The sequence below is a fragment of the Eublepharis macularius genome, chromosome 3, assembly GCF_028583425.1.
Source record: "Eublepharis macularius isolate TG4126 chromosome 3, MPM_Emac_v1.0, whole genome shotgun sequence".
In the NCBI taxonomy this organism is placed as follows: Eukaryota; Metazoa; Chordata; class Lepidosauria; order Squamata; family Eublepharidae; genus Eublepharis; species Eublepharis macularius.
In genome coordinates this window covers 46,749,630-46,775,397 of record NC_072792.1, presented here as the reverse complement: position 1 = coordinate 46,775,397, position 25,768 = coordinate 46,749,630, and the positions used below count along the sequence as shown (strand labels likewise).

Below are 25,768 nucleotides of genomic sequence, written 5' to 3'. Positions count from 1 at the left end.
GAACAAAGACGTGTCTCCTGTATGTATTCCTCATTCCTATTCTATAGTCCTCATAGAAGTATTTTTTATTGTCTTCCTTTTCTTCTTCTCTGCTCCTTTGTGATTTTTTTGTTTTGTACCACATTGTCTTTAAATTTTAATAAACTTTCACATTACCAAATCATCTTCTTACAAAGAGTCCTGTATAATACATTATGTAGCTAAGACATCTTCTCTCCCTTTTGATTGAAAAAGAAATGTTTCTAAGAGTTGTTCCCCTGCAGTTATACTGACTTGCCTATGGTCTACCATTCCATAGACTAAACGGTATGGTATACTCTTTGTTTATTTTAATAGGAAAGAATCCAATTTCATAGACTGCACCGAGGCAACAAAACTCAGGAATGTTACATATTATACAACGACACCATTAGGGAATCTCTTTCCTTATAAGTAATCATTTCTCGTCCAGACAAAAAAAGAGTAGTGTCTCTTATTTAAAGTAAGTTAAAGCAATTGATTGCAGAAAAAAGAAATCAAAGGATCTTACCATTCCTTTCTGCCTCCAGGAGCCCTGACAGAAAAGCAAAGAGCAGAATGGCAAACAGCTGGTTAGCCATAGTGCCTGTCTGAGAAAATAACGCTGTGCTTCACTTCAGGGCCAGGGATGAACAAGGTTCAAACGGCACACTTCCTGTGGCTGCGCTGTTGCTCTTATCATATTGAACCCAAACGTTTGCCTTTAGACAATGGATTCTTAAAATTGTTGTGCTGACAGATTGGACATCCTGGACTTTTCCAAGTAAGGTCATAGAGCCTTGGTAGATAAACAATATGTGCTGGTTTTGATGCCTCCAAAGAGAATGTCTGTACTCTTTGCCCCAGAAGGTTAAAAGCTAATTGCATTTAGTTACAGGAATAATCGTGCTCTCTGAGTGCTCTTCACTCAGAAAATCCAAACAAAGTCACAAGTTGAAAAATTCATTCCTAATGAAGCCATCTTCCCCTAAAAAAAACACCCATGTTAACAGAACCTGAAAACACACAGAAAACAGTGTGATTTCCTCTTGATTTATTCCTGTTAGTAAGAGTCTTGCACCTCAGAGCTATGTAAATAAAAAGCCCCAAAGCAGCAAAATGTGCATATGAGAGGGATATCTTAACCTTGCCACAATGTCTGAGTGGGGTTGAAATACATATTTGGCCCTAGAAAAAGAGGGAGCAGGACTGAACTAGTTTGGGAGATTGCTAACCGAAGAAAAAGGGTACAGAAGTCAACAAAAGTGTTGCAGACAGGTTTATGTCACACTTCTGAGGGTATAGATGATTTGTTGGGAAACTTACAATGAAAAAGAGACCCTAAGCCTCTATTACTTGCTTTTATCTGTGAGAATGAGGGGGCAGAATGGTTCACCTTACTTTGCAGCCCCTCCTCAGAACCAGCAGCATTAGTTTAGTAAAATAATATGAAAACACAAATATACAAAAAAATACAACTAAGCATTAGTTTCAATATATGGATCTTTAATTTATTTAAGATGGTTAAAGAATAGTCGAGAGAGATGTCAAAAACAATAGCTGCATATATCTACAACAGCAGACAAAGTAGAAACTGTCTGAATTAGGGAACCATGTGATTGTTTAGCCATTCAATGTATCGTAACACTTTTGTGTAAACTCCATATGTGCCTTTAGCTGCACACCCTTTCCCCCAGCTCACAATCCCTGTTAGAAACCAAGTATTCTTGTATTTGGTGGCATGGGGGCCACCACTGTCACCTTCACAAGAGTCTTGAGTCCCTGTCAAGTACCCCGCACAAAACATGTTCCTTGTAATATTGAAGTTAGTGTGCTGAATGCATTCTTTAGTCTTTATTTGGGGCAGCTGCACTCGCTGAAGGAGAGAGGAAGTCGCCCCACCTTCTATTAAACGCCCCCATCCACTCACTGTGGAATATTTAATGGACGACAAGACATCCACTGCAAACCGTTGCTCGGGCAAGCATATGGGTACCACATAATCAGTAAAATTTACTGGCGCGTCTAATCGTAGTAAGGCAATGTCGTTGTCAATTTTTTTAGTAATATATTTTTCATGGATTATAATTCCAGCAACCCTTCTTTCCTGTTCCGTCTCAGCTTCATGATCTCTGTCATGTTCACCTGGATAAGCAATAAACATGTTCAGGGTGCAAATATCAAATTCCTATAAGCCACAAATCTAGAGCAGATCCAACTCTTTCGACTTACAATATTCAAGAACACTTAACATTGACTGGATGTTTCTTAACGTAGCAGTTTTTGTCTCTCTCACAGTGAAGAGCAGGAAGATGATTAATTTGTCTCCCCTTCCCTCTTACATGGACTCTTTAACTTAATTTATTTGCAGGATTAGAATGTGACAGCCTCTCCAGAATAAACGGCCTGACCTTGAGGACAAACTCATCATGCCGGCAGCCTTACTCAGCTACATGTACATTGGCCTAGTTGGTGGACTTTTGTACCTTAGGAAACTGTGAGAAAAGGTTTCTGTGGGTGTATCTGAAACCAGTTGAGCCCTGTAGAATTCTACTTTACAAAAAAGCTGCCTACATGGTAAAGCACCCACAGAATTGTGTTACAATAAACAGCCAACTGCATGGTACTCTAATAACTATACATATGTAAACTGGGTCATAACTAGACATGGGCACGAACAGAAAAGAATGAACATGGTGTTCGTTGTTCATTGCCATCCACAAACAACAAGCAGCAAACATTGATGAACATGACCTGTTCGTTGTTCATTGTTTGTGGGGGCCAGCAGGCTCTCCTCCAGCCATCAAGACCCCTACCGCAGCACTCCCAGAAACCCTACCTGAGCAGGCAGCTGGAAAGGTACCAGTAATAAATAATAGCTTGGCCCAGAGCCTGGCAGCAGCCCTGGAACTTGAAGAGGTAGATCCCTATCCCACCACACACAAAGAAAATTTAAGATCCAATGCACTCTCCCTGTCTCTTTCAAAATGCCAACAGCAACTGTCTCTCCCTCACTGTCTGCAAAACCAGAACTGGGAGCCCCCACTCTCCCCTGCTCTTTGCTTCCTTGTAACAAATTTGGAGCTCCACACTTGAAAGGAAGACCTGCCTATCAAGCTAAATTGGGCTTAGGTTGGGGTTTACAGGGCAACAGCAGGAGTTCAGATAGAGTTCAGACAGTCCCTGCCTCCAGTTGCCAAGGGAATTGATTGCAGGTGCCTGACTGTCTTAACGAACAGCAATGAACAGCAACAAATGAGGTTTGCAATGACCACCTGTTCATTTAGAATGGGGCCTCACGAACAGCTTGTTTGCAAACAACTGATTGGGCTGTTCGTGGCTTTTTTTAGTTTGTATTGCTGTTCCTGCCCATCTCTAGCTATAACTCTTCACAGCACATTGCTGCTAGTGCTGTAGGCAATATGTCCCTGAGTACCCGTTGCCAGAAGGAACTGGCTATTTCCCTTCTTGGGGAATCCCTGCGGACATCTGCTTGGTCTCTGAGGGAAATGGGACACTGGACTAGATGGACATGAGATCAGATTTAGCTTCTTATGTTCCTGTTTTCAGCCTCCCCACTTTTCTCCTGCAGTACAACACACAATAGTGAATCTTTGCTTGTTCAGTTTTTCTCGTCCTCACTTTCACTGATTTTTGTAATTCTCATTCAGCTATTAATCCAGCTTTAGTTGGCACTATAAAGTCACTGTTTCTCAGTTAGCTACCCATTAAGCTGCTTGGGGAAAAGGTGAAATACAGATATGGTAACTAAATAAAAAACTACATTAAAAAAATTGTTACCATGTTCATTTGCAGCATAACTGCATGCGGTCAGGAAGTGGGCACGCTAGTTCTCTATCAGAATCAAGCACATTAGGACAAATTTCCAGCCTTGCCTATCATAAATGCTCTGAACATGAAGAACCTGCCATTTATATACTCAAAAGTATTAAAGATGAAATTGGGAATACACTTGGAATAAAAAAGGGCAATTACAATTATTCAAGAACTATAGTCTTGTCTCCCGCCTGCACCAACAAATTGCCTCAGTAGCCTTTCTTGCATTCTGAAGTACATGGCAGGAAGGAGTTCAAGGGAAAGAAGGAGAGTATGGAGAAAAAGGAACCAAGATGAGAGAAGGAGGACCAAGGCAAGCTTGGGAGTTTACAAGGCAATGCAAGTACGCACCATGAAGTACCTGCCATGTCTCGTCTTCCAAAGTATCAAAAATCAAAGGCCTGAGAGGAAGAGCAGGTGAGTAAAATAACAAGGCAGGGAAAAGAATAAGCAGGGTTAAAGGAAAAGGACAAAGCAACGTGGAATTAGGGAAGAGAGGTGAGGGCTGCCTGCCCACTTAGCTGCAGCTCCTCTTCAGGGTCATGTTTTATTCCTGCCATTTCGTTTTCTTACAGCTCTTCCAAAAGTGATGATGACTTCACTTACCCAGTTTTATCTTGAGTAATCTGGGATGTGTACTATCCAAGCAGTGAGCTGCAGTAACCACCCATGATGGAGCAAGTAAAACACCTCCACATTTTGCCTTAACTCCTTCTATTAAGAGCGCCTGCAAATACACCGACCATCACTATATGGAACAATTTACATCGAGGTCATTTGCTCAAGTGTTAGCCATCTAGTATTGGAAGAATATATGGGTTTAAGTGGAGCACTTTAAAAATGAGTTGGATCCCAACTACTTCTCTGCTGAAGCAAGAGGAAGGAGGACCTTCTTTTGGCTTCCAAAGGCTCCTGTGCTGGAATTGCACGATGCAGGTGGACAAAAAGCCGCAAGACATGGGGCTGCAGTTAGGAGGGAATTGAACACGGTTGTCCTTTGTCCTTGCACCACAAGAAAAGCTGACAGTAGCCAAACCAATGTCTTTGAGCATACAAGATCCCAAGCAAACGTTACCTTCTAAGCATTTTATACAACTTGGGTCAAAATGGCATCTAAAGCTGTTTCTGAAATACAGGAATCTGGGACCAGCCTTTCACAGTCCAGAAGTCTCACTGCGGCTATAGTTGTTTGATGCTCCCACATTTAGGAGACTGTTTCTTGCAAACAAAAACGTACAGTTGTTCTTACTTCATTCTGCTTTCCTTCATCAGCCAGAACATTTTACTAATGCCTCTTTCCTGCATTAAGGACAATCCACCTTTGGCATAAATAGTGTAAAAAGTGCCCAAAGCTAACGTAATACTTGAGTACAGAAATGGTCATAATTGCAGCCTGGCCACATGCTTAATTTAAATGCCAAAAAATGTACACTTGCTTTTCATTTGTTGACCCCAATCCCTCTCGAGGTTGCCCCTTCTATTATGAGAAGCCTACGTTTTTTCACAGTTGAGTAGTGGAACATTTGATATTTTTACCCCTGTGAAAAATTGTGTTAGTATTAATCACTAATTTGATTTCTGTGCAAAAGTGTTTGTGTGTAAGCATGGCCCATTACCTATATAATTTTGTGAACTTAAAAAAAACTCAGTACTTTGAAGCTTTTGTACTCTAGGTCTATACAAATACAAGTGCAGCAATGTTGATAAAGCCAGGTTAAAAAGTAAGAACAGTTACCAGACCTCCTTATTCTCAGAGGTTTTTTTATTGCCCCATGGCACTGTGCAACTGTGATTTCTGTACCAGCAATTTGGGATGGGAAAATATTAAGAGAAATTTTTAATAAAATTCAGTAAGGACTTACTTGCCACGGGCATTCACCTGGAGGACAGACATGACCACCTACAATTCTTCCCTGCTGACTCTCATTTTTTTTGGCCAAAATGGGTATTTTCCCACATGGATAATCAACTGTAAAAAGATTAACATAGCTCATTATGTACAAGGCCTTCCAACATAAGCCATCTTAGACTGTTTTAAACACCAAATGGCAGTAACCAGAGTTTTTTTTGTGGAACTCTCAAGAGAGAAATGAAGAATAAAAACAGAGTTGCACTTACTGTAACTGCTGTTCATTGACGTCTTTTGTGCAGGCACACATGGGACTGCGCACGTGCAGGCCTGCCGACCGGTATTCTTTTCCTAGCAAAAAGTCCACTAGAGGGCGCTTGTCCACCGAATGCACATGTGCGGCTCTTCCCACCGATCACAACATTCGATGGCGGCACCCCCTCACTCAGTTTCTCCTGTGCCGCCGAATTTCCCAATAAACAATGTGGAAGAACACAGTGGGGCAGGAGGGAGGGTTTGTGTGCCTGCACAGAGGACATCAATGAACAGCAATTATGGTAAGTGCAACTCTGTTTTCATTGTCCGTCTTCTGTGCAGTCCCACATGGGAGACTCACAAGCCGCTTACCTTGCAGGTGGGAGTGTTCCTCATTGAAAAAACGATTGAAGCACGGCTTGGCCAACCGAAGCCTCTTGTCTCTCCAAAACATCCAGAGCATAATGCTTGGCAAACGTCTCCAAAGAAGACCACATAGTGGCTCTGCAGATGTCACGTAGTGGAATCCCTCTCAGGCATGCTGTGGAAGACGCTTGGGCCCTCGTGGAATGAGCCTTGATCTCCAGGGGGCAAGGTAGGTTAGCATGCAAATAACAAGTCTTAATTGCTAAAGTAATTCATCCGTATATCAACTGAGGAGTAGCAGCCTAACCCCTCCTAGGGCCATAGTAACAAACAAATAATTGTTTATCCTTTCTAAGTTGAGTAGTACGTTGAAGGTAAAACAATATAGCTCTACGTACATCCAAAGAATGCAAAGCCCTCTCAGAATTATCTGACGGAGGTGGGGGAAAAACGGGAAGTACAATAACTTGTGATGTATGAAATTGTGTGGAAACCTTGATTCTCGAAAGCTTATGCTACAATAAAATTGGTTAGTCTTAAAGGTGCTGCTGGACTCTTTTTGATGTGGAAACCTTAAGTCTAAATTTGAAATCAGGTCTCAACACTACCTTATTCTGATGCACCTTCAAAAAGGGAGGGTCCGATCTAAGGGCTGCTAGCTCACTAACTCTGCAGGCAGAGGTAATAGCAACTAGGAACAAAACTTTAAAGAATAAAAACTTCAAGGCACAAGTAGCTAATGGTTCAAATGGGGCCTTCATGAGTTCAGCCAAAACCAACTTAACAGACCATTGTGGTACAATTTCCCTGACCTGGGGAAACATATTCTGCAACTCCTTAAGAAATGTTTTAGATAAACTGTGTAAAAAACAGTCTTCCCATCTATGTTGGGGTGGAACACCAGAATGGCTGCTAAGTACACCATAATGGATGAATTAGAAAGGCCCTTGTCCTTTAATGACAACAGGAACTCAAAAATAGATGCCAACCGGCAGTCCCAGATATCCACCCTCTCTGAGTCGCCCAGGACTTGAAACGTGTCCATTTAGCAGAGTACAATTTGCTAGTGGTGTCCTTTCTAGCGTTAAGCAGGATCTCAGTTACTCTTTCTAATATTTCTCCTGATCCAGAATGTGCCAAGCCATTAGATTCAGTCTGGGTAGGTCATGATACCAAATCCCATTGTCAGAAAGAAGGTCTGGATTCAGTTCAAACTGATAATACGGCCCCTGCGAAAGCTGCATGGCATGATGGAACCATGGCTGTCTGGGCCAAAAAGGTGTCACTAGGATTACGTGGGTTCTGTCCCTCCGAATCTTGCTGATCGTTCTGGAAATCAGTGGAAATGGAGGGAATGCATAAAACAGATGTCCTGTCCACATAATTTGAAATGCATCCCCTAAGGACTTGGGATCTAAGCCCCACCCCCAAGCAAAACCGTGGGGCTTTCCAGTTGCTCTCTGTTGCAAAAAGATCTATCTCGGGAAACCCCCACTCTACAAACAAGTTGTTCAGGTAAGCATCTGCTATGGTCCACTTGTAGTTGTCGTAAACCATGCGGTTTAGTTTGTCCACTACCACGTTTGTGGTTCCAGGAATGTATACAGCCTGTAAATAGATGTGTCTGTCCAGAGCCCACTTCCAAAACAAATAGATGTGTCTGTCCAAATAGATGTGTCTGTCCAGAGCCCAGCTTTCTAAAATAAGCCACCACTGCAGCCATACATTTCGTAAATACCTGGGGGGGGGGGCGCGTAGATAGTCCAAAGGGTAATACCTGGTACTAGAACATCCTACCCTTACAGACAAACCTGAGGAACTTCCTATTATCAGGGTGTATGACAATATGAAAGTATGTGTCCTTAAGATCTAGGACGGCAAACCACGTCATTGGGCATCAATTGAAGTACTGTGTTCAGTGTGAGCATTCTAAATTTTTTGACCTGAAGAAATTTATTCAACCCCCTCAAATCTAGGATAGGACAAACTCCTCCAGCCTTTTTATCTACTAAGAACATCCTAGAGTAAAACCCCCAAGGAGACTCCTGTGAGGGCACTTCCTATACAGCCCCTTTTTGCTGCAGAGCATCCAACTCTGCTTGCAACTTGTCAGAGGACATCCGCTGGGAGAAATCAGGAAGAGACAACTCTGGGTACGTTTCAAACTGAATTTTATAACCAACTCTTATGATATTCAGAACCCAACTATCAACTGTAATTTCAGCCCATGACTGAGCAAAACTAGCTAGTCTGTCCCCAAATACAACAGACTGTTCTTCAGATAGTCAGAACTGCTTGGATTGAGAGGCAGGTTCCTTGGTACTAGGGCTCTGTTGGTTGTGGTGGGGCCGAGAGTGAGAACTTCTATGCTGATAAGAGCCAGAAGAAGGCTGAAATTTATTTATTTATTTTATTTTTAACCCACCCTCCCCACAAGCAGGCTCAGGGCAAGGTACAACATTGATTAAAATACAGCTTAAAATCAATTATAAAAACAGATAAAATACTGTGCCCCTTTTGGGGCAACCAGTGGGAGTGGACTCTCCATACCCCTTGTAGAGGGACACCAGTGGAAGCCTCGGCAATGATGGGCTAAAATTAGCCTCCACTAAATGCCTGGTGGAACATCTCTGTCTTACAGGCCTGCCTAAATGATACAAGATCCTGGCGGGCCTGAGTTTCCTCAGACAGAGAGTTCCACCAGGTTGGGGTCAGGACCGAAAAGGCCCTGGCCTTGGTAGAGGCCAGCCGAGCCTCCCTAGGGCCAGGGACCACCAGTAGATGTTTTCTGGTTGAACGAAGTGCTCTCTGGGGCACATACAGGGAGAGACGGTCCCTTAGGTATTGCTTGTAGGACCCATAATGAGGATATGGCTGGTATCTCTGGTACTACTTCCTATAATTTTGAAAACGATACTGGTAGTGTTGATCAGAGGGTTGTTTGGAAGGCAGAACCCCATAAGAACGGGCTGTGAGCCGATCCTAATACTTCTGCGATAAATACTCATCTGTCTTACTCGAGAATAGGGTTTGCCCCTCAAATGGCAGGTCTTCCACCTTGTTATGGGTTTCAATAGGTAGAGCCGTAGGGCGAAGCCAGGCATGCCTACGGAGCACAACAGATGAAGCCAGAGCTCTTGCAGATGTATCTACTGAATCATGACCAGTGTTGATCTGTTGCCGTGACAATTGTAAAGCTTCTTCCATGATGACTTTAGAAAAAATCTTCTGATCATCAGGAAGCATGTCTATGAATATCGCAACGCGGTTCCAGAGAAAAATCTGGATAGCTGAATCATTGGCTATCTTCAGGTTTAGGGCTGCAGACGAATACAATTTCTTGCCCAAGGAATCTAACTTTCTACTCTCTTTATCTGCAGGAACAGCATGGGAACCCTGCTGTTGGCGAGCCTGCATCTCCTCGGTGACCAAGGAGGATGGTGGTGGGTGTGAAAACAGGTAAGTACACATACTATCCCGTGTTTTATAGAGGGCTTCAAGCTTGTGAGAAGTCGGGTGCCCCACCCCCACCCCATGCTGAGACAGGACCGGGTGTGGACGCTGACCCCGACCCGGAGCCCCTTACCCAATGGAGGGGCGAAGCGGGAGCCGATGGAGACAAGATGGATGGTGGCGCCAGTAGCCATGCCACCAGGCCGCGCTGCGGCACGGCGCCAACTCACCACGCAGCTGGGCTCTTCGGCAGCGCAGCCAGGCATGGAGGTGACGGAGATGCCGCCGGGCGTCTCCCAGAGCATCGGGAAGCCACTCCCGGAGCCAGTAACATGGGCGGCGGGGAGGAAGCCCAGGACAGCTGGCTGTACTACCAAGATGGCTGCACCGGCCAGCTGGGCACGGCCAGGAAGGAGGGCAGGGCGGCCAGGCGGGACACAGGCCTGAGAAGCAGGAGCAGAGCCAGTCCTCACGGGGGGAGCACAGGTGGAGGGAATGGGAAATGCTGGGAATGGGCCAGAGAGAGGGCAGATTGGCTGCCCTGGGTGGGGGTGGAGAACCAGGGTGCTATAAAGGAAAGGGCTCCCAAGGACGCCGGGAAGGAGAAGGCTGGAGAGACTTGAGAGAGAACCAGAGAGAGAAAGTGCATCCAGCAGGCATAAGGAGAGACAAGTGACCACAACCTCCTCCCTGCCTAACTCTGAGGCAGAGGGAAGCCCTCCCTGAAGCACCCAGGAAGATGGCTGAGGGTGGGGCCAGTGGCACTGGTGGAGCGGCGGCTCACATCGGGTGAGTGGAGGCTGGTTTCTCACCTCCTGCAGTGATAACTTCAACAAGGCCCTCGGTAATCGGAAAGGCGATAGTAGCAGGATTTCCAGAGTAACTATACTGCAATATTTTGTCTTTAGGTTTCGGGTTGACCGCCGAAACCTCAGTCTCTAGGGAGCGAGCCATCCGAAGCATCTGCTCAGTATAGAGACAATAATCCTCATTCAGTGAAATTCGTTCCATTCCAATGATAACTTCCTCAGGGGAAGGATCTGATGGAGGACTAGGGCTCTGATCCCGACACCGTTCAGGTGAATGGTATACAAGATCCCAGTTAGGAGAATCATACCTGGAGTATTCACTTCTGATACCTTCCCACTCATCTCTTCCAGAAGTCAGGGAATAAGAGCGATGTAACCTGGAATCATCAGATCCATGACTGCTATAACCTTGATGCAGCAAATGGCGAGACAAGCCCTCTCCATAAGCGTGGTCAAGGGAAGCCCGTCTATGAGAACCAGAGGACGGGGCATCGAATAATTCAGCCTCATCAATAGAAGAATGGCACAAAGGTGATTTACTATGCGGAGATGGGGTTTTGGGTCTCTCCCATAAAATTTGCTCAGTCTGCACAGTGCCTGTGCTTCGACTTTTTCTTGGCTTTTTTAGCAGTTTGGGCCATCTCTGGAAGATTGCTGCCACACTTCCGATCCTTCGGATCCGATCGCCTGTCAGACACAATCGGTTCTGAGTGCCTCAGATCTGATACATCACTCTCAGCTGGCGGTTGATCTGTAGGCTCAGGATCTGATATTTTCGGATCTGATACCTTCGGATCCGACAATTTTGGATCTGATCTAGATGGTAGTGTTGGATCCGACACCATTCTCTTAACCTTCGGAGTCAGGGTAAAAACATATTTTAAAGCAATAAGAAAATCCTACTAATATCACATATCCAACCTTATATAGTGTGGGCCTTCTATTACCCACTCGGGGCTGGGTAATGCTAGGAAAATTGGCAGCCCCAATTTCCTGCCCCCAAGGAACTGAGGAGTGAGAGAAAAATGGCTTGCACATATTGTTGCTCTAGAAATCTCCACTAGTGTCTATGATAGAGGCCACACGGTAGATTCTATTAGCCTAGAAAATCATTAGGAAAAGAATTCCAGTTGGCAGGCCTGCGCATGCGCAGTCCCATGTGGGACTGCACAGAAGACGGACAGACAATGAACACACAGGATTCTTTGAAATAATATAATTTTCATGCACTATTGCCGAGTATTTTCAAGAGGTGCCAGAACCGCGTTCCACTGCGTTTCCTCTGAAAAAAAACCCTGGCAGTAACTAAAATTTTGAAAAGCATAGATGAGCTTCTGGACATTTATCAAGAACTTGGCCCCAACGGTACACAAAACAGTTGCACGGGCTGCAATTTGCACTGGATCACTGATGAAGCCATATTTCAGCACAGAACACAAAGGTACAACTTACGTGGAAAGAAAATGTCACATTCTAAAGGAGAAATCGCACACAGCTTTTTCAAAATCTGGGCAATGGTATTTTCAAGCCCTGGCCAGTCAGGAGGCTGATTGCCTTTCTTACTCATGCCCAGATTAGCCTTGAACTAAGAGGAAAGGCATGGTATAAATATTTTAATTAATAAATAAAAACTAGACCTCAGCATTTTAAAAAAATAATCAAGCTGAGATCTATTTTTAATTTATTTTTTCCGGATCAATGCCAGACAACATAACAAATGGAATTTTTTAAAAATAATCAAGCTATTTATTGTGTTGTCTGGTATCCCCTCTAGAAAGGGATGCTACATGGTTGCGACATGAAATATTCCTTACCTTCTGGGATGCAAGATGTTTTATTACTGGCTAGCCTGTATCCCTTTGCACAAGAACACTCTCGCACTGTAGTTGGGGTATCCGTACAGTAATGTTCACAATCGGCATTGTCATAAATGCACTTTAATTTTTCTGTTTCACCTAATAAATAGAGAAGAAGATGTGAATGAACCTAATTTTGTTTCCAAAAACAAACAAACATTTAAGGTGCTACTGGACTTGAATTTCCAAAAAGTCAAGTCCAGTAGCACCTTAAAGACCAACAACATTTCCAGGGTATAAACTTTCAAGAGTCAAAGCTCCTTTCATCCGATACCAAAGATGGAACTAGAGAAAAACTTTAGATGTATATCAGAATAGCAGTATAGACGGAACTGGCTTTACAGAAGAAACAGAGACAAATAGTTAATATTGAGGGGTTTCAGCAGTTTGTCTACACAGCATTTTCCTCTACTACCACACCAGAAGTTCTGGGGCAAAGAAGAGGAAAGCACTTGGATCTTTTAAAATCATAACTGTTTTGGACACCCCCAATTGTATCAATCTGGATAGACCTCAGACTGCCATCTGGATGGCCTGCAAAGCAGCTTGCAGACTCCCCACGGACCTTGTATGAATCAGACATCTTGCAGAAATGCATCCAATTTTCAGGAAACGCTTGTTCTGGAGGTTCACATTTAGCACTGCTAGAACAAAAAGTCCTTTCTTACTATTGTGTACTATCAACTTTATACCCAGAACCAATTTCAGTATCTCTTGAAATATCCTGAAAGGCACTTTCATTTTTATGAAGTTTTTAACACACACAAGGTTATAGAATTATTACTCTTCTGTAATTTTATCTGAGATTTGTTTTAAACCCAGTTCTTCTCTTTCAGTTGAATCAACCAACTCAGTAACATTTCTAAAACATTAATGCAAAATACATAAAATGATACTTAGTATGCAACAAAATGGGATGGTGGAGAAAGGGAACCTGCCTTTGATGTTCTTGGGGCAAAGAAACACAACCTCAACACAACTCACGCTGTGTTTTCTAGGAGAGACTTCACAGCCCCAACTGATATAGGCCAGACAAGGGCAGTTGAATTTCCTTGCATTTCAAACCACGGGGTACAATTGCTGGAAAACTACAATTCCTTCAATGGCGAGTGAAACTTTTGTGTGTTTTTGGCAGTGGGAATTATAACTGAGCTGGTGTCACAGAAATCGATTGGATGATACAGATGTTGGCTGATTTCCACATTATGCAGTACATAGGCTGGGTCTGGGGTTCCACCCTGTGTAACAGTAACACTGATTCTTCAATTTCCCTGTGCATGCTGCTTCATTTGGATCATGACTGGTGCATGTGGATTTCAGTTTTCCTGTCCTGAAAAGACAGGAAAATTTCAGGTCAGGAAAATGGGGTGAGGGAGCCCTTTTTCTACAAACACTGCAGCAGCAACCCTAATTGAGCAGGAACAGAAGGATTGAAGTGTGACTGGGACACAGTGTGGGGACCCCAAACTCCAACCCGTGTACTCTGTAATGTGGAAATTGGTCTCGTGTTTGCACAAGCCTTTTAATTGCCTTCCAGCGTCATTTGGAAAGCCCTAGGAATTAAAAAAATAATTGTTCCCTTTTATGGGTGGAGTTCCTTTTTGTTTTCCACTTTGCATTTCTTTGGAGCCTGTCTAGCAGTATATTGGTGGTGGAAAGTGCCATCAAGTTGCAGGCAATTTAGGGCAATCCCATAGGGATTTCAAGGCAAGAGATGCTCAGAGGTGGCTTGCCGTTGCCTGCCTCTGAATAACAACCAAGGGCCGATTCCACACGACTTACCTGAACCTGGGATGTTGCGCTACGTTGCGGATCATGCCGGGGAAAACGCGAAATATTGCATTTTCTCGCGTGAGTTTTGCGCGACATCGCGCAAAACTCACGCAAGAAAACGCAATATTTTGTGTTTCCCTGGCATGATCCGCAACGTAACGCAACATCCCAGGTTCAGGTAAGTCATGTGGAATCGGCCCTGGTCTTCCTTGGAGGTCTCCCATCCACGTACTAAACGAGACCTATCTTGCTTAGTTTCCAAGATCTGATCAGATCCAGCTAGCCTGGGCTATCCATATTAATGCCCCCCCCACAAATATTATGAACTGTTTTCCCACACTAAGCTAGCCTTACACCCTTTCATTATGTCTGGATGGGGTTGTTTATAGCTGTGAGAAGAGTAAGGAAGAAACGGAAAGCAATACCTTCCATGTGAAAAGGCTCTAACTAGCTTAGAGCAAGACAACTGCAGAATCTCTGATGTAGCATAGTAGCTAAGAGACTAGTAGAGCAATCCTAAGCACAGTTACTTTGGAGTAGCTCTTCTTAGGATTGCACTGTAAGTTACAAATCACAAAGTCCCTAGCTAGAATCTAGTCCCTGCTATGAAGACCACTGGGTAGTCTTTGGCATGCCGTGTCTTTTTAGAGCCCTATTCACTTGCTACCTTTTGTCCCCATGGCCCAAAGTTCTTTAACTCCACAAGCTCCTTCCCACATTGTTTTTCAGCATTGCCCCCTGCAATTCCTTTCCCGTTCCCCTCCGTGCACAATCATTTCCCAAACACCTCAAATGCTTGAACCACAGATTTTATATAAATTTGAAATTCCAGTACTTGGATTCTAAATATAATTTTTAAACTATTTATGAAAAAGATCATTCATCTGACCTGTTTCACAGTTTCTGCCTTCGTACCCCACAGGACATAAGCAAACGTAGTTCTGATAAAAGTCCGTACATGTCCCACCATTCTGGCAAGGGTTTGATTTGCAAATTTTTGGAGCTGTAAAAATATTCTGGGTCAGAAAAACTTTTGTAAAGATCTCCAATATGAAACATTGTACAATGATGATTGTATAAACTGCCTTACCTGTATAGGTCTTCCAGAAGTCCATCTGGGCAGAGTGGGGCAGGGTGTGGGAGGAAAAAGAAGCAAATCATAAGTAAAGATACCTCCATATATTAGCATCTATCCTTGTCACTAGTACAAACAACAGTATCTTTACCATAACAACTAAAGAAACGGCTATCATACCCCTCCAGATGACAAGCAGAGAATGAGCTACGGCTTAGAAAGCCCCTATTTTACGTCTTATCTCTGCCACAAACTCATTCAATGGCCTTAGGTAGGTCGCTCACAATCCCCAATCTGTAATACTGGGATAACAGTATAGTAAATTGTTTACAGACGTGTTAATTCAAAAGAGAAATCTGAAAAGCCAAGAGCACAATCCAAGTAATATCTTTCATTAGGACCAACCCAATGTTGCATAAGTGTGCAAAGTTTTCAAGTTTTCCAGAACTCTTCATTGGGGCAGATGTTACAAAATAAAAATAAAGTGGGGTTTTTTTTGTAGGTCAACATGATTATTATACAGTAGGTTTAACCTTGTGCATTTTGTAACATCCTTATTCTCATATCCAGAATTTATCCCCCCTAATTCCCCCCTTAGGGCACTTCTGGACATTTATCAATAATCTGCCCTACAGTAGCTTAAGAGGTCTATATTTATTTGGATAATGGTACAGAGGAAAAAGATAGAATTGTCCTAAAATATGGAACCAAAAGTTCAGTTTGGGTTTCACCAGTTGGAGCATATGGAATAGCAAATGGCTTAATTCATACTGCATTAGTGATCATGTATGTATACATTAACATGTATATGCATTATATGATACACATGCATGTTGTGCAAGTATAATGCGGCTTCCCCACAATTGTCTTTTTGAAGAAGCATCTTAAATAACACAATTTAATTTGCAGTAATTTATTTATTTGTTTGTTTATGTCATTTATAGTCCGTCTTTCTCACAGAAACCTTGTGAAAACAGTTGGCTCTGTCCAAATAAAACAATAAAGCTTAAATTTAATTCCTGCAGTTCAGGCTATGGTTGAAATTTGCTTCATATCCAGCTCTAGATGCAAGACCAATGATGCTACATATCCAGGTGCTCCAGAAAGGCCATGCAAAAAGGTGGTTTGAATGTGTTTGACAGAAGGATTAACGGCTTGAATCTAAATTGGGTCTCCATATAATAGCTGAGCTATAACTTTTGTTTTAAACACTTGTAAGGCTGAGGGAAAGGGATGCCCACCAAGGGGAAAAAAAGAAACTCTAACCAGGTGCAAGATTTATCCTGGAGTGAGCCAAAACTCACTTGTAACATGGGATCCAGGAAAGAGATGTGTAAAAATAGAAACCCAAATAATTGAACGAGCAAACTTGTCCAAGTGGATGGCAACCATGTCATGGGGAGCACTATTCTGGCCTTAGAACAAAACATTATCTTTGATTTTGATAGTTAATATTTAAGGATTCAGATTTACAATATTTGGCAAATGCATACAAACTGCTGAAAGTGAGAGCAAGACACCTTCATTGGTATAAAGAAGAAAAGAAATTGGGTGATCAACCATCTTGGGGGATGTAGGTTGGTAGATGCAATTTCTGAGGGAAGTTGTATTTAAAAATATTGAAAAGATGGGAAGAACTCAGCCCTGACATAGCCCCCCCCCCCCAGTGACTGTGACTGAATTAGTAAGAGAGCCTTGGGCATTATAATGTACTTTCAATGAGGAAGATTTATACAATTGCTTGATTAGGAATAACAGCCTCATATACTTGAACAAGATTCAAGCACAGTAGCACCTTAAAGACCAACTAGATTCGCAGGGTAGGAACTCATTCTTCTAGAGATTGAATCAAATGCTGATGGTAAGTTGACAAATGCTGCACAAACTTTTTACTTTTTATAGGTCCAGAGGAGTTAGCCGTGTTAGTCTGTAGTAGCAAAATAGAAAAGAGTCCAGTAGCACCTTTAAGACTAACCAACTTTACTGTAGCATAAGCTTTCGAGAATCACAGTTCTCTTCGTCAGATGCATGGAGGGTAAGAAGTTCCTGAGTCAGGGAGGCATTAAACCTGACAACAGCCCTCTCCTTACTGGCTGTATTCCATTTATTTTGCCCAACCCTGTGTCTCCTTATCTGACAGAAAGGAAAATGGGGAGCTTACAGAAGGTGGAAAGAAATCTATGGTTAACTGTAACAGTAAATGATTACTCTCAAGTAGCTCCCCAGTTCGAAAAGCAGATATTTTCCTTTTAACAGAAAATGGTTTTAACATATAATCAATGAGGCTGCAGCCTCTAGAGGAAAGGTATGTAAAATCTCCCCATGAGTTAAATTGGGAATTACTAATGATAATGCTTAACTCAAATCCAGCTGCAATTTTAATTTTAATTTTTTAAAATTTATATACATTATTTATAGTCTGCCTTTCTCATTGAGACTCAAGGCAATTTACACAGTGAGAGTCAGAACAGTCAACTTCAAAGATATTTCAATAAACAATAGGGTATATAAATGTGCAAAGCTTTAAAACTAGCAAGAATCTAATAGAGTTGAACAAATGCTAAACAGAGCATAAGCAATTCTAAGATTGACATATTAAGCAACGTATAAATTATCCAGTAGTATACTTACAGCAATAGACAGTACATAGTAGTAAAGCCTATAATTCCTATCCCTTTACTGATACATCTTTTTGAGACCACTTCCTTATAACACAGCCCTCTAATCTGAGTAAAAAGCCTTCATGAATAATTCAGTTTTGTATTGTTTGTTGAAAGCCAGGAGAGCTGGAGCTTTCCTGACCTCTTCAGGAAGGCCATTCCATATGGTGGGGGCCACCATGTCTGGGCAGCTGTTGATTTGCCCATTTGCACCTGCAGAAGGTTCTGTTCAGATGACTGAAGATGCTGTGGTGGAATATTGGGAGAGAGGGAGTTCCATGCCTATGCCAGATCAAGGCCATGAAGGGCTTTGTATGTGATAGTCAATACCCTGAATTGAACTTGGTAGCTGATAGGTAGCCAGTGGAGTGACAGCAAAATAGGAGTAATATTCATAATCTTCCTAGCACCCAATAGCTTTCCTCATGGCAGCGAAAAATTAACTGAAGGAGAAGGGGCTCTGCTTCTTTGGAGCTCATGACTGTTTGGGCAAGAACACTGTGCAACACATGGTCCATGGGAGAGGCGCACCCCCTCAAAGTCTCTGTAGATTCCTTTCTGAGCAGCTGGCCTGCATAAGCATTGTCCCAATGGACTACACAGAAGACCAAAGAAGAACTAAAATTACGCCCCCTTTTTACCCATTGAAATCCAGACATTCCTTTGTTTCCTATATCATCACCCATTTTATTACACATCTTAACTCCTAAATTCCAGTTGACCACTTCATTAAAATTGGAAGGTGCGTTTTAAAAAACCAGGACATGGAAGACATCCAGCTGTTGCATTACTTACGGTCCTTTTGTCGTCCTGGAAGATTTCTCTAGCTTCCTCCAAGGAACACTGCTCTTCCAGGCATTCTCGCTCCAGTGACCCCGTTTTCAGCTCTTCCAGGAAGGTATTGGCTCGTTTTTTCCTTTGTAGCACAGTGCTTGCTTCCTTGTGATTTAAAAAGACTTTACAAAAGAAATTATTAGCTGGGTGAATTCACCAAACTCAGTTACTGTCCCTCACTGCCACTTGATCTGTTAGGCTGTGGTGATCCATAAGATTTTGTTAACTTCATGATGATGTCCATAAATAATGTAATATAAAACAGCATTGTGGACACACACAAAAAGGCCAAGAAGAGTGAGAATTAAAAAAAAAAAGTTTAATGTATTGAATAGGCTAATTTCAACATAAATATCAGAGGTAGGGAATACAAGTGTGGAACTCTCAGATATGCCATGATTATCTCATTTTCCCTCCCCCACTATTTTCTCTTCCCCTTTCCTGAAAACTCCCATAGCCCCTGCCCCTTTCCTGCTTCTTTTTTCCCACCTACCAGCCAACCTACCTTTATCTGTCCCCATGCCTTAAGCTTTTTCTCCTTCCCTCTCACGGCAGCCTTTCAACAAGAAAACCCCGTGCGGTGGTACTGGCCAGGCCCAGTTGCCTGATGGGGAAACTGCAAGGACTTGTATCCTCTGTATCCCCCTCTCCTCACACTATTTTATCTTTCCATCTTTTGGGCAGCCTCCATAGTCTCACTTTTCCCTTGGTTCCTTCTTTCCATTCCACCCAAGCAATGTTTTATCTGCCCCCATTTTCAGCTATATTTATTATTTATTTACTTCATTTATGTCCACCCTTCTGTCCAAAGGGGATACAAAGCAACTTACATCACTATCCTCTCCTTCATTTTATTCTAACAACAACCCTGTAAAGTAGGTTAGGCTGGGAGCATGTGACTGGCCCAAGGTCACTAAGTGAGCTCCCATGGCAGAGTGGGGATTTGAACCTGGGTCTCCAGATGCTAGGCTGAAACTCTAAACATGGAACCACACTGACTTTCATGGGGTGGCTGCTTTTGAACAGTAACAACCAGCCAGTTTTGGGTGTGGCATGCAAGTCATGTGGTATCAACTTGTTCAGCTGTTGCTGCCAGGCGTCAATCCCCCCCTCCTGCTTTTAGTGGCAGAAACCAAGCTTGAAAGGCTGACAATATTGTTGTGGTTGCCTAGCAACAGTCACGGAAGACATTAGTTTCTTAAAGCTATAAGCACTGCTTTAGGGTTGTGAGGTCCCCCAATGCTCAAATTGGGGGATGGGGGAATTGTGGGGAGCATGATGGGAGTACTTGCCTCTCTTGTGCACTCTAGACTTCTTCTCTGTCACACCAGGAATGACATCATTTCTGGTGCAATGCGGAAATGCAATGTCACACTAGGGGATGATTTCTACATGAGCAGTGATATCCAGGAGGACTGCATGCACACAATAGCATAACCCATGTTACGTGGACTATTTGATAGACTAAGGCAATTTTTCTGTTTTATGTCCTTGACTCTAAAGAGCAGCAGGATTATACACAAACCACATCTCTATTTCGGAATATTTATTTTTATTTTACAGTTTGACTCATATGCTGGATTAAGAATGAATACTTTGAAAGCTTGCAAGAAGTTAAGCAATTTGTTAAGTCTTTGCTCTGTTTAGTTACTGAACCGCATTTTGTGTTAAAACTCTTGCATGCAGCCAACCCTTTTTAAAATTCTCTCCATAAAAAAATGTAACTTTAAAATAGATTATTCAAACTACGTTATTTAAAAATATATCTTGAATTAGACAGAGTGCAAAATGAAATAAACGACAGTAATTTGTGAACAATTCATAATGGAAAACCTGTCAGCCCACTATTAATTCACTGGATATCAACAAAGGTGCTACTATGCACACACATTCCCTATTCAGCGTTTAGCATTTGTCCCAAAATGGAACCCCAAAGATTAAAAAACGAATCCCTTACAGTCATGGTAAGCAATATTGAAATGAACTTGTGGATTTTTAAATACATAGATATGATATAGTTAACGAAGTTGTTTTTTTAACATCTTCCTCTATAGCTTCAATTTATATGAAATGCTTTTATTTGAATGCAATAAATAATTGCTCATGTTATTTTTCAAGTTTGTAATATGAAACCATGAGGCAGGTTAGGCTCAATGTGTGTGACTGGTGCAAGGTCACCCAGAAAGCTTCTATGGCAGAGTGGAGATTTAAACTTGATTCTCCAAATTCCAGTCCAACACTCTGATCGCTACACTTCACTGGCTCTGATGTTCTGATCTCATAGTTCAGAATATTAACATTGATCTAACTATGAAGCACTAGATTTAAAAAATCAGCTTCTTATTAAGCCTAACGACAGGCTTTTCTATTTTGATCATTAGGGTAATGGAATAAACATCACTATCATACAAAAGTTTCCGTTTCAGGGAAACCCAAAGAGCACGTCATCATTTCTCTGTTCAGAGTCTTTCATGAGAAAATTCACAATTACTATAGGATTTTAAATGTAGATTTTGATCATTTCATAAACCATACCTGCAGCCAGCAAAAGAGGATATAACAGCAAAAGGCAGCAAAACAGAATGCTGTCGTGATGGGAAACCATGTTGAAACTGACTAGTGTCCAAAGAGTGACTTGGTATTTCAGCAAGACCTTTGTGACCAAAGTTCTCTGTTTCAGTTGCTTTTGGTGGAGGAGGGGTGCTGAGGCCCCAGAGGAGAAACAACTGAAAAATGTAACATCCAATATAGTTAACAGCCAGTGTTGGATTTAAGGAGCAGATAATGTTGGATTTAAGGAGCAATGCTGGGCCAGTTACCAGTTAACTACAGTTATATGAATCACATATGCCACCTTGAGCTCCATGCATATATAAAATATGAAACACTGTCACTCTCTGATGAAAGCACTTCACAGATGCAGCTATCAGTCAGTGAATGAAGAGAAGCTGAGTGAGGCATGTACTCTAAGATAAGTGCATGAAGTGGTTGTTTGTATTACAGTGGATCCAACCAGATTTTCTGCTGAAGAAGGGAGAAAGGGCCCCCTTTAATCATCCCCCAAAAGCTTATGCTAGGGATCATGGAACTTGCACGGACAAAGGACATGTGGGACAGGACTATAGTAAGGAGGAGAACTGGGCAAATTTGAGTGAAAAGTTGGAGGGATCCATTCCATTAAGTTCTCTCCTCTAAACCCAATACTTTAAAAATGGGAAATAAAAGCTAAATGTAATTGTGCTTCACACAGAGGTTTTTCTGGGTTAGGTAGGATGCTTCCAGAATTTAGAATGCAGGACAAACACATGACACCCCATCTGCTTTGAGCAGAGGAAGGGACTTAAAAGCTCAATGTAGGGTTGCCTGGACCTCCAGGGATCAAAATGGGGGGATGGGGTGGTGGGGCAGGGGGCAGAGGGGTACTTACCATCAAACACTAACTTTGGGGCCATTCTTAATGAACCACCTCCAGTGTGACCTGTAGCTTTCCTGTCATGCTGGAAAATGCTGTCATTTTCTGCCATGACAGGAGAGCTGTGGGTCACATCGGGGGGGGGGGTAATTCATTAAAAATTGCCCTCAAATACTAAATTTGGGGGTGATTTTTAATTAATCACTCCCTGGAGTGACCCAAAGCTTCTCTGTTGCAGGTGAGTGGAGTTGGGGGGCAGGTGAGTGGAGTTGGGGGGCAGGGACTGAGGGCAGGAGAAACCCCACCTGGTGCCCTAACTCACTGTACCAATTCTGACACACTGTGGTGACCATGAAATAATAAACCACGTACTCCATCATCACCAAGCACGTTGTGAGAGCCAGCAAGAAACGCTGAAATTTATTCAAAGTTTCATACATACATTAAAGACATTTGATTCTGCAGTAGTAATTTACAACAGCAGTAATAAATTGAAATATGGGCTGTATTAAAGTGCAATGGTACATGATCCTGTGATTAATAGGAGAAGACATTGTCAGGAGTTAGGAGAAAAGGCACAGGACTTGAGACAAGGGCCTTCTCCACAGTCCTTCCTCCCCAGTATTTCCCCTTCACATGAGACAAAGAAGTAATAAAAAACTCTGCAAAAAAGTAGCTTATTGTTTGTTAGGCTCCTCACATGGAATGGCAAGAATGTGAAGAAAAGTCCCCTGTGTGTCCCGGTGTGCAGTCAGATCCTCAGGGCTGCATCCAGTGTTTCATCAAAGGACAATTTTTGGAGCAATATAGATGAATATTTTTGTAACACTTGTATTTACAAAATAAGTTACAAAGACTATTGCTATTTTAATTATCACAATAGAACAGACTGTGCCTTGGACCGTCGCAGTCTTATTTGCATAACACAGCTAGAAGAGATCATTGTCCTGCGTCAGAAACTAGGTTTAAAGTAAAGCCATGGGCAGCATCCACATTGCTGCCTTTCCAAAAACTCTAATTACATAACGGCATTTACAGCAGCCTGAAAAGTATAAATACATCTTTTTTTACATCAATACATACACACATACATATAAACAGACAGATACACATAAAAATTTGGACTGACCATAGCTTGATTGTAATTGTGAGCCCAGAGTGGTTTCCGGCATTTGGAACCCTAAGCTGATTATCGAAGACATTGTTTAGACTTAAAAAGGTCACATTTATTATTTCTTGCCAGACTGCAATTGCCTCATTTTCCTAAGTGCTGAACGTCAAGCACTCACCCTCAAGTGGTATTTTGCTATATAATATACGAATGAAGTACAACGTACGTAACTTTTAAGCAAATTCACAAGTATATGAAATGTGGGAGAATCCAACTTTATATAAATGAATTGATAAACTGTTTACATTTGTAAAATGGATTTGAGAGGGAGTAATTTATATACAGCATTACTTTATTTCACATGATAAACACAAAAAGTTTATGACTTCATTTAAAAAAAACCTTATTGTAATAGGTTTTTTTAAAAAACAAAGTTCTTAATCTTTAATAGCAGAAAGGAGTTTAAAGGGCTAATTAGAATAGTTTCATTTATTAGCTTGGGGCTATCTTCTAAGTGCTTATGACAAGTGTATAGTATTGGATAATGTTGGGAAAACATTTAATATAAAACATATTTCAGTGTTTTTCTTCATTATTAAAAATAGGATTTGTTTTTATCAAAGTACTTATCAAATTGCCAGCATTCTGTAAACAATTATCATTGTTTTAGAATTTGGTTTAGAGATTTAAAAAAAACCCTCTCAAAATGGCGATTGTTAAAGATATTGTCTCTATTCAAATGGAATTGTTCATTTCCCCCCATAGTTTTGCTTGTGACAAAGTCTATGGTGAGGTAAAGCACAGTGGTTTAAACCCCCCCAAAAGAATAACCAGATCAAAACTGAATCCCATTATGGTATTAGAGCTTCCATACATTATACATCAACCACATGAGTCTTCTGTTTAAAGATCAGTTTTCTCTTTTCTCTTTTTTTTGTATGCATTAATCTCATACTTTTTTATTGAACATATTTACACCAACAAATACAATCTGGTCTTTTCATAGTATTTTCCCACAGCACCCAAGGTACATTGTGTTCTAGCAAAATGATGTTTCCAACATGCAACTTCCAAAGACTTCCTTTTGAGCAATTCTTCTTACCACATGCTCTGGACAAATTCCTTGTACGTTCATTTGGGTTTCTTTAAGAAGACTTTGTAAACTACCATTTAAACATGGGAAACAAACCACAAGAGACACAAGTCTGGTGCTTCTATATTTCATCTAATGTCCAATACTTTCAATACAAGATGATAATTTCAGGAGAATCTTGATGGAAATTCTAAGGTTATGCTTTAATGTCTGTGTAGCTGGTGCTACTAATGTTGCAACTTTCACTGTAGCTTGAAGATGAGCTCAATGTACTTGAACCAGCTGCAGATTCTGTATGGAAGAGAGCAGGAACAACAATTTGCAAAGAAATCCATTTTATCTGTAATTTCTGAACAGTTTGTCTTTTTGACAAACTAATCAAGAGCTGTATTGTGACAACTCTCAATGTGGTTTACATTATTACTGCAGAGCATCCACATAGCAGCTTCTTCACAGCGTTTTTGCCTCAGCTTCCTGCTGCCACCATTCCCCACTATCACCAGATGATGTTTTATCAGGCTTTTTTAAAAAAGGTGCATTGCCTTATGTCATGGAGCAGGGGATCTGGTGGGGGCCTGTCCAATGAAGGCATCCCGTCCTGGGAGCTCCCTAGCACCACAAACACATCCTTCTCTTCCTGCCTCTGCAGCAGGCAAGGATCTTATACTGGCTGCCACCACTCTGTTTTGGGAGTTCAACTAGGGACTGCCCAGAGTACCTCCCCTCCCAAGCAGTGCCCTTTTATTGGAGAGGGTGTTGCCAGATGACCATTCGAGCTAGAGATGTGAGAACTCTGGCAGAGTAAAACAAATTGTTTTTATTAGCAACAGGTTTAACAGAGGATACTTTTCAACAAGCATAGCAAAATAAACACACAAAGGAGTTGGCAAAAAAACAATAAAACTTCCATTAAAGCCTAAAAACGCCATCTGGTGGCAGGGGGAGAAATACCAAACATGAGCAATGGATTGAGGCAAGGAAAATCGTGCTGAAGTGGGTGGGACCTGCAAAAACGCTCACCTTCCAATCCTCATGGCACACAAACACACTTTGACAGTGTTCTTTCCTAAAAGATTCTATCAAACCAAGTTTTGGAAAGTTTGCAGCAAGGCAGGAGGACATAAAATAGAAGATTGGGGGCAACATCATTTGGATGCTCCAAGAAAACTTGCTCTGGTTTGGATGCCGAACTGAAGCAAAACCTCCAAGTGGAAGCAGCCTGCATTAAAGTATTTACAACTTACCTGAACTGCTCAGAGAGACAGCAGATTTTGAGTTGCCAAGAAGCATCAAAAGACTATTCACTGGGAACCAACCTTCTTTACTCGTGCTCAGATTCTTAATATACCTAAAAAGTAAAAAAAAAAAAATGCTTTTAAACTGTATGC

The 25,768-nt window shown here is 41.9% G+C and overlaps 3 protein-coding genes across 7 annotated transcripts in view; all 3 read right to left on the bottom strand.

The window, feature by feature from the left end:
- F10 (coagulation factor X) overlaps nt 1–665 on the bottom strand; it is a 33,680-nt gene extending 33,015 nt beyond the window's left edge. Inside the window, exon 1 of the mRNA XM_054974640.1 lies at nt 530–665. Coding sequence (XP_054830615.1) covers nt 530–599 — 70 coding nt within the window. The 5' untranslated portion in view covers nt 600–665. The remainder of the gene's footprint in view (nt 1–529) is intronic.
- Nucleotides 666–1,488: 823 nt separating this feature from the next.
- Nucleotides 1,489–21,390, bottom strand: F7 (coagulation factor VII). Its single transcript, XM_054974342.1, has 8 exons — nt 21,300–21,390; nt 18,726–18,886; nt 15,286–15,310; nt 15,085–15,198; nt 12,381–12,521; nt 5,697–5,803; nt 4,441–4,561; nt 1,489–2,142 (listed from the first exon to the last, which is right to left on the bottom strand). Exons 1-8 carry the CDS (start codon nt 21,367–21,369, stop codon nt 1,601–1,603), a joined length of 1,281 nt encoding a protein of 426 aa, XP_054830317.1. The 5' UTR covers nt 21,370–21,390; the 3' UTR covers nt 1,489–1,600.
- Nucleotides 21,391–22,575: 1,185 nt separating this feature from the next.
- The window catches only part of MCF2L (MCF.2 cell line derived transforming sequence like), a 107,799-nt gene continuing 104,606 nt past the window's right edge, over nt 22,576–25,768 (bottom strand). For all 5 annotated transcript variants that reach the window (XM_054973451.1, XM_054973452.1, XM_054973453.1 and 2 more), the window contains 2 exons: nt 25,625–25,728; nt 22,576–24,671 (listed from right to left, as the gene is read on the bottom strand). In XM_054973451.1, the coding sequence (XP_054829426.1) occupies nt 24,577–24,671; nt 25,625–25,728 (199 nt within the window). In that variant the 3' untranslated portion in view covers nt 22,576–24,576. The remainder of the gene's footprint in view (nt 24,672–25,624; nt 25,729–25,768) is intronic.

What these genes read in the sequence shown, in the direction of transcription:
- F7 (XM_054974342.1), bottom strand. Translation starts at nt 21,369, where the DNA reads ATGGTTTCCCATCACGACAGCATTCTGTTTTGCTGCCTTTTGCTGTTA. An exon ending in AGGCAGAAACTGTGAAACAG is followed by an intron (nt 12,522 to 15,084) that starts GTCAGATGAATG and finishes TCTATTTATTAG; the next exon opens with GTGAAACAGAAAAATTAAAG. An exon ending in CAGGTGAATGCCCGTGGCAA is followed by an intron (nt 4,562 to 5,696) that starts GTAAGTCCTTAC and finishes GTGTATTTGCAG; the next exon opens with GCGCTCTTAATAGAAGGAGT.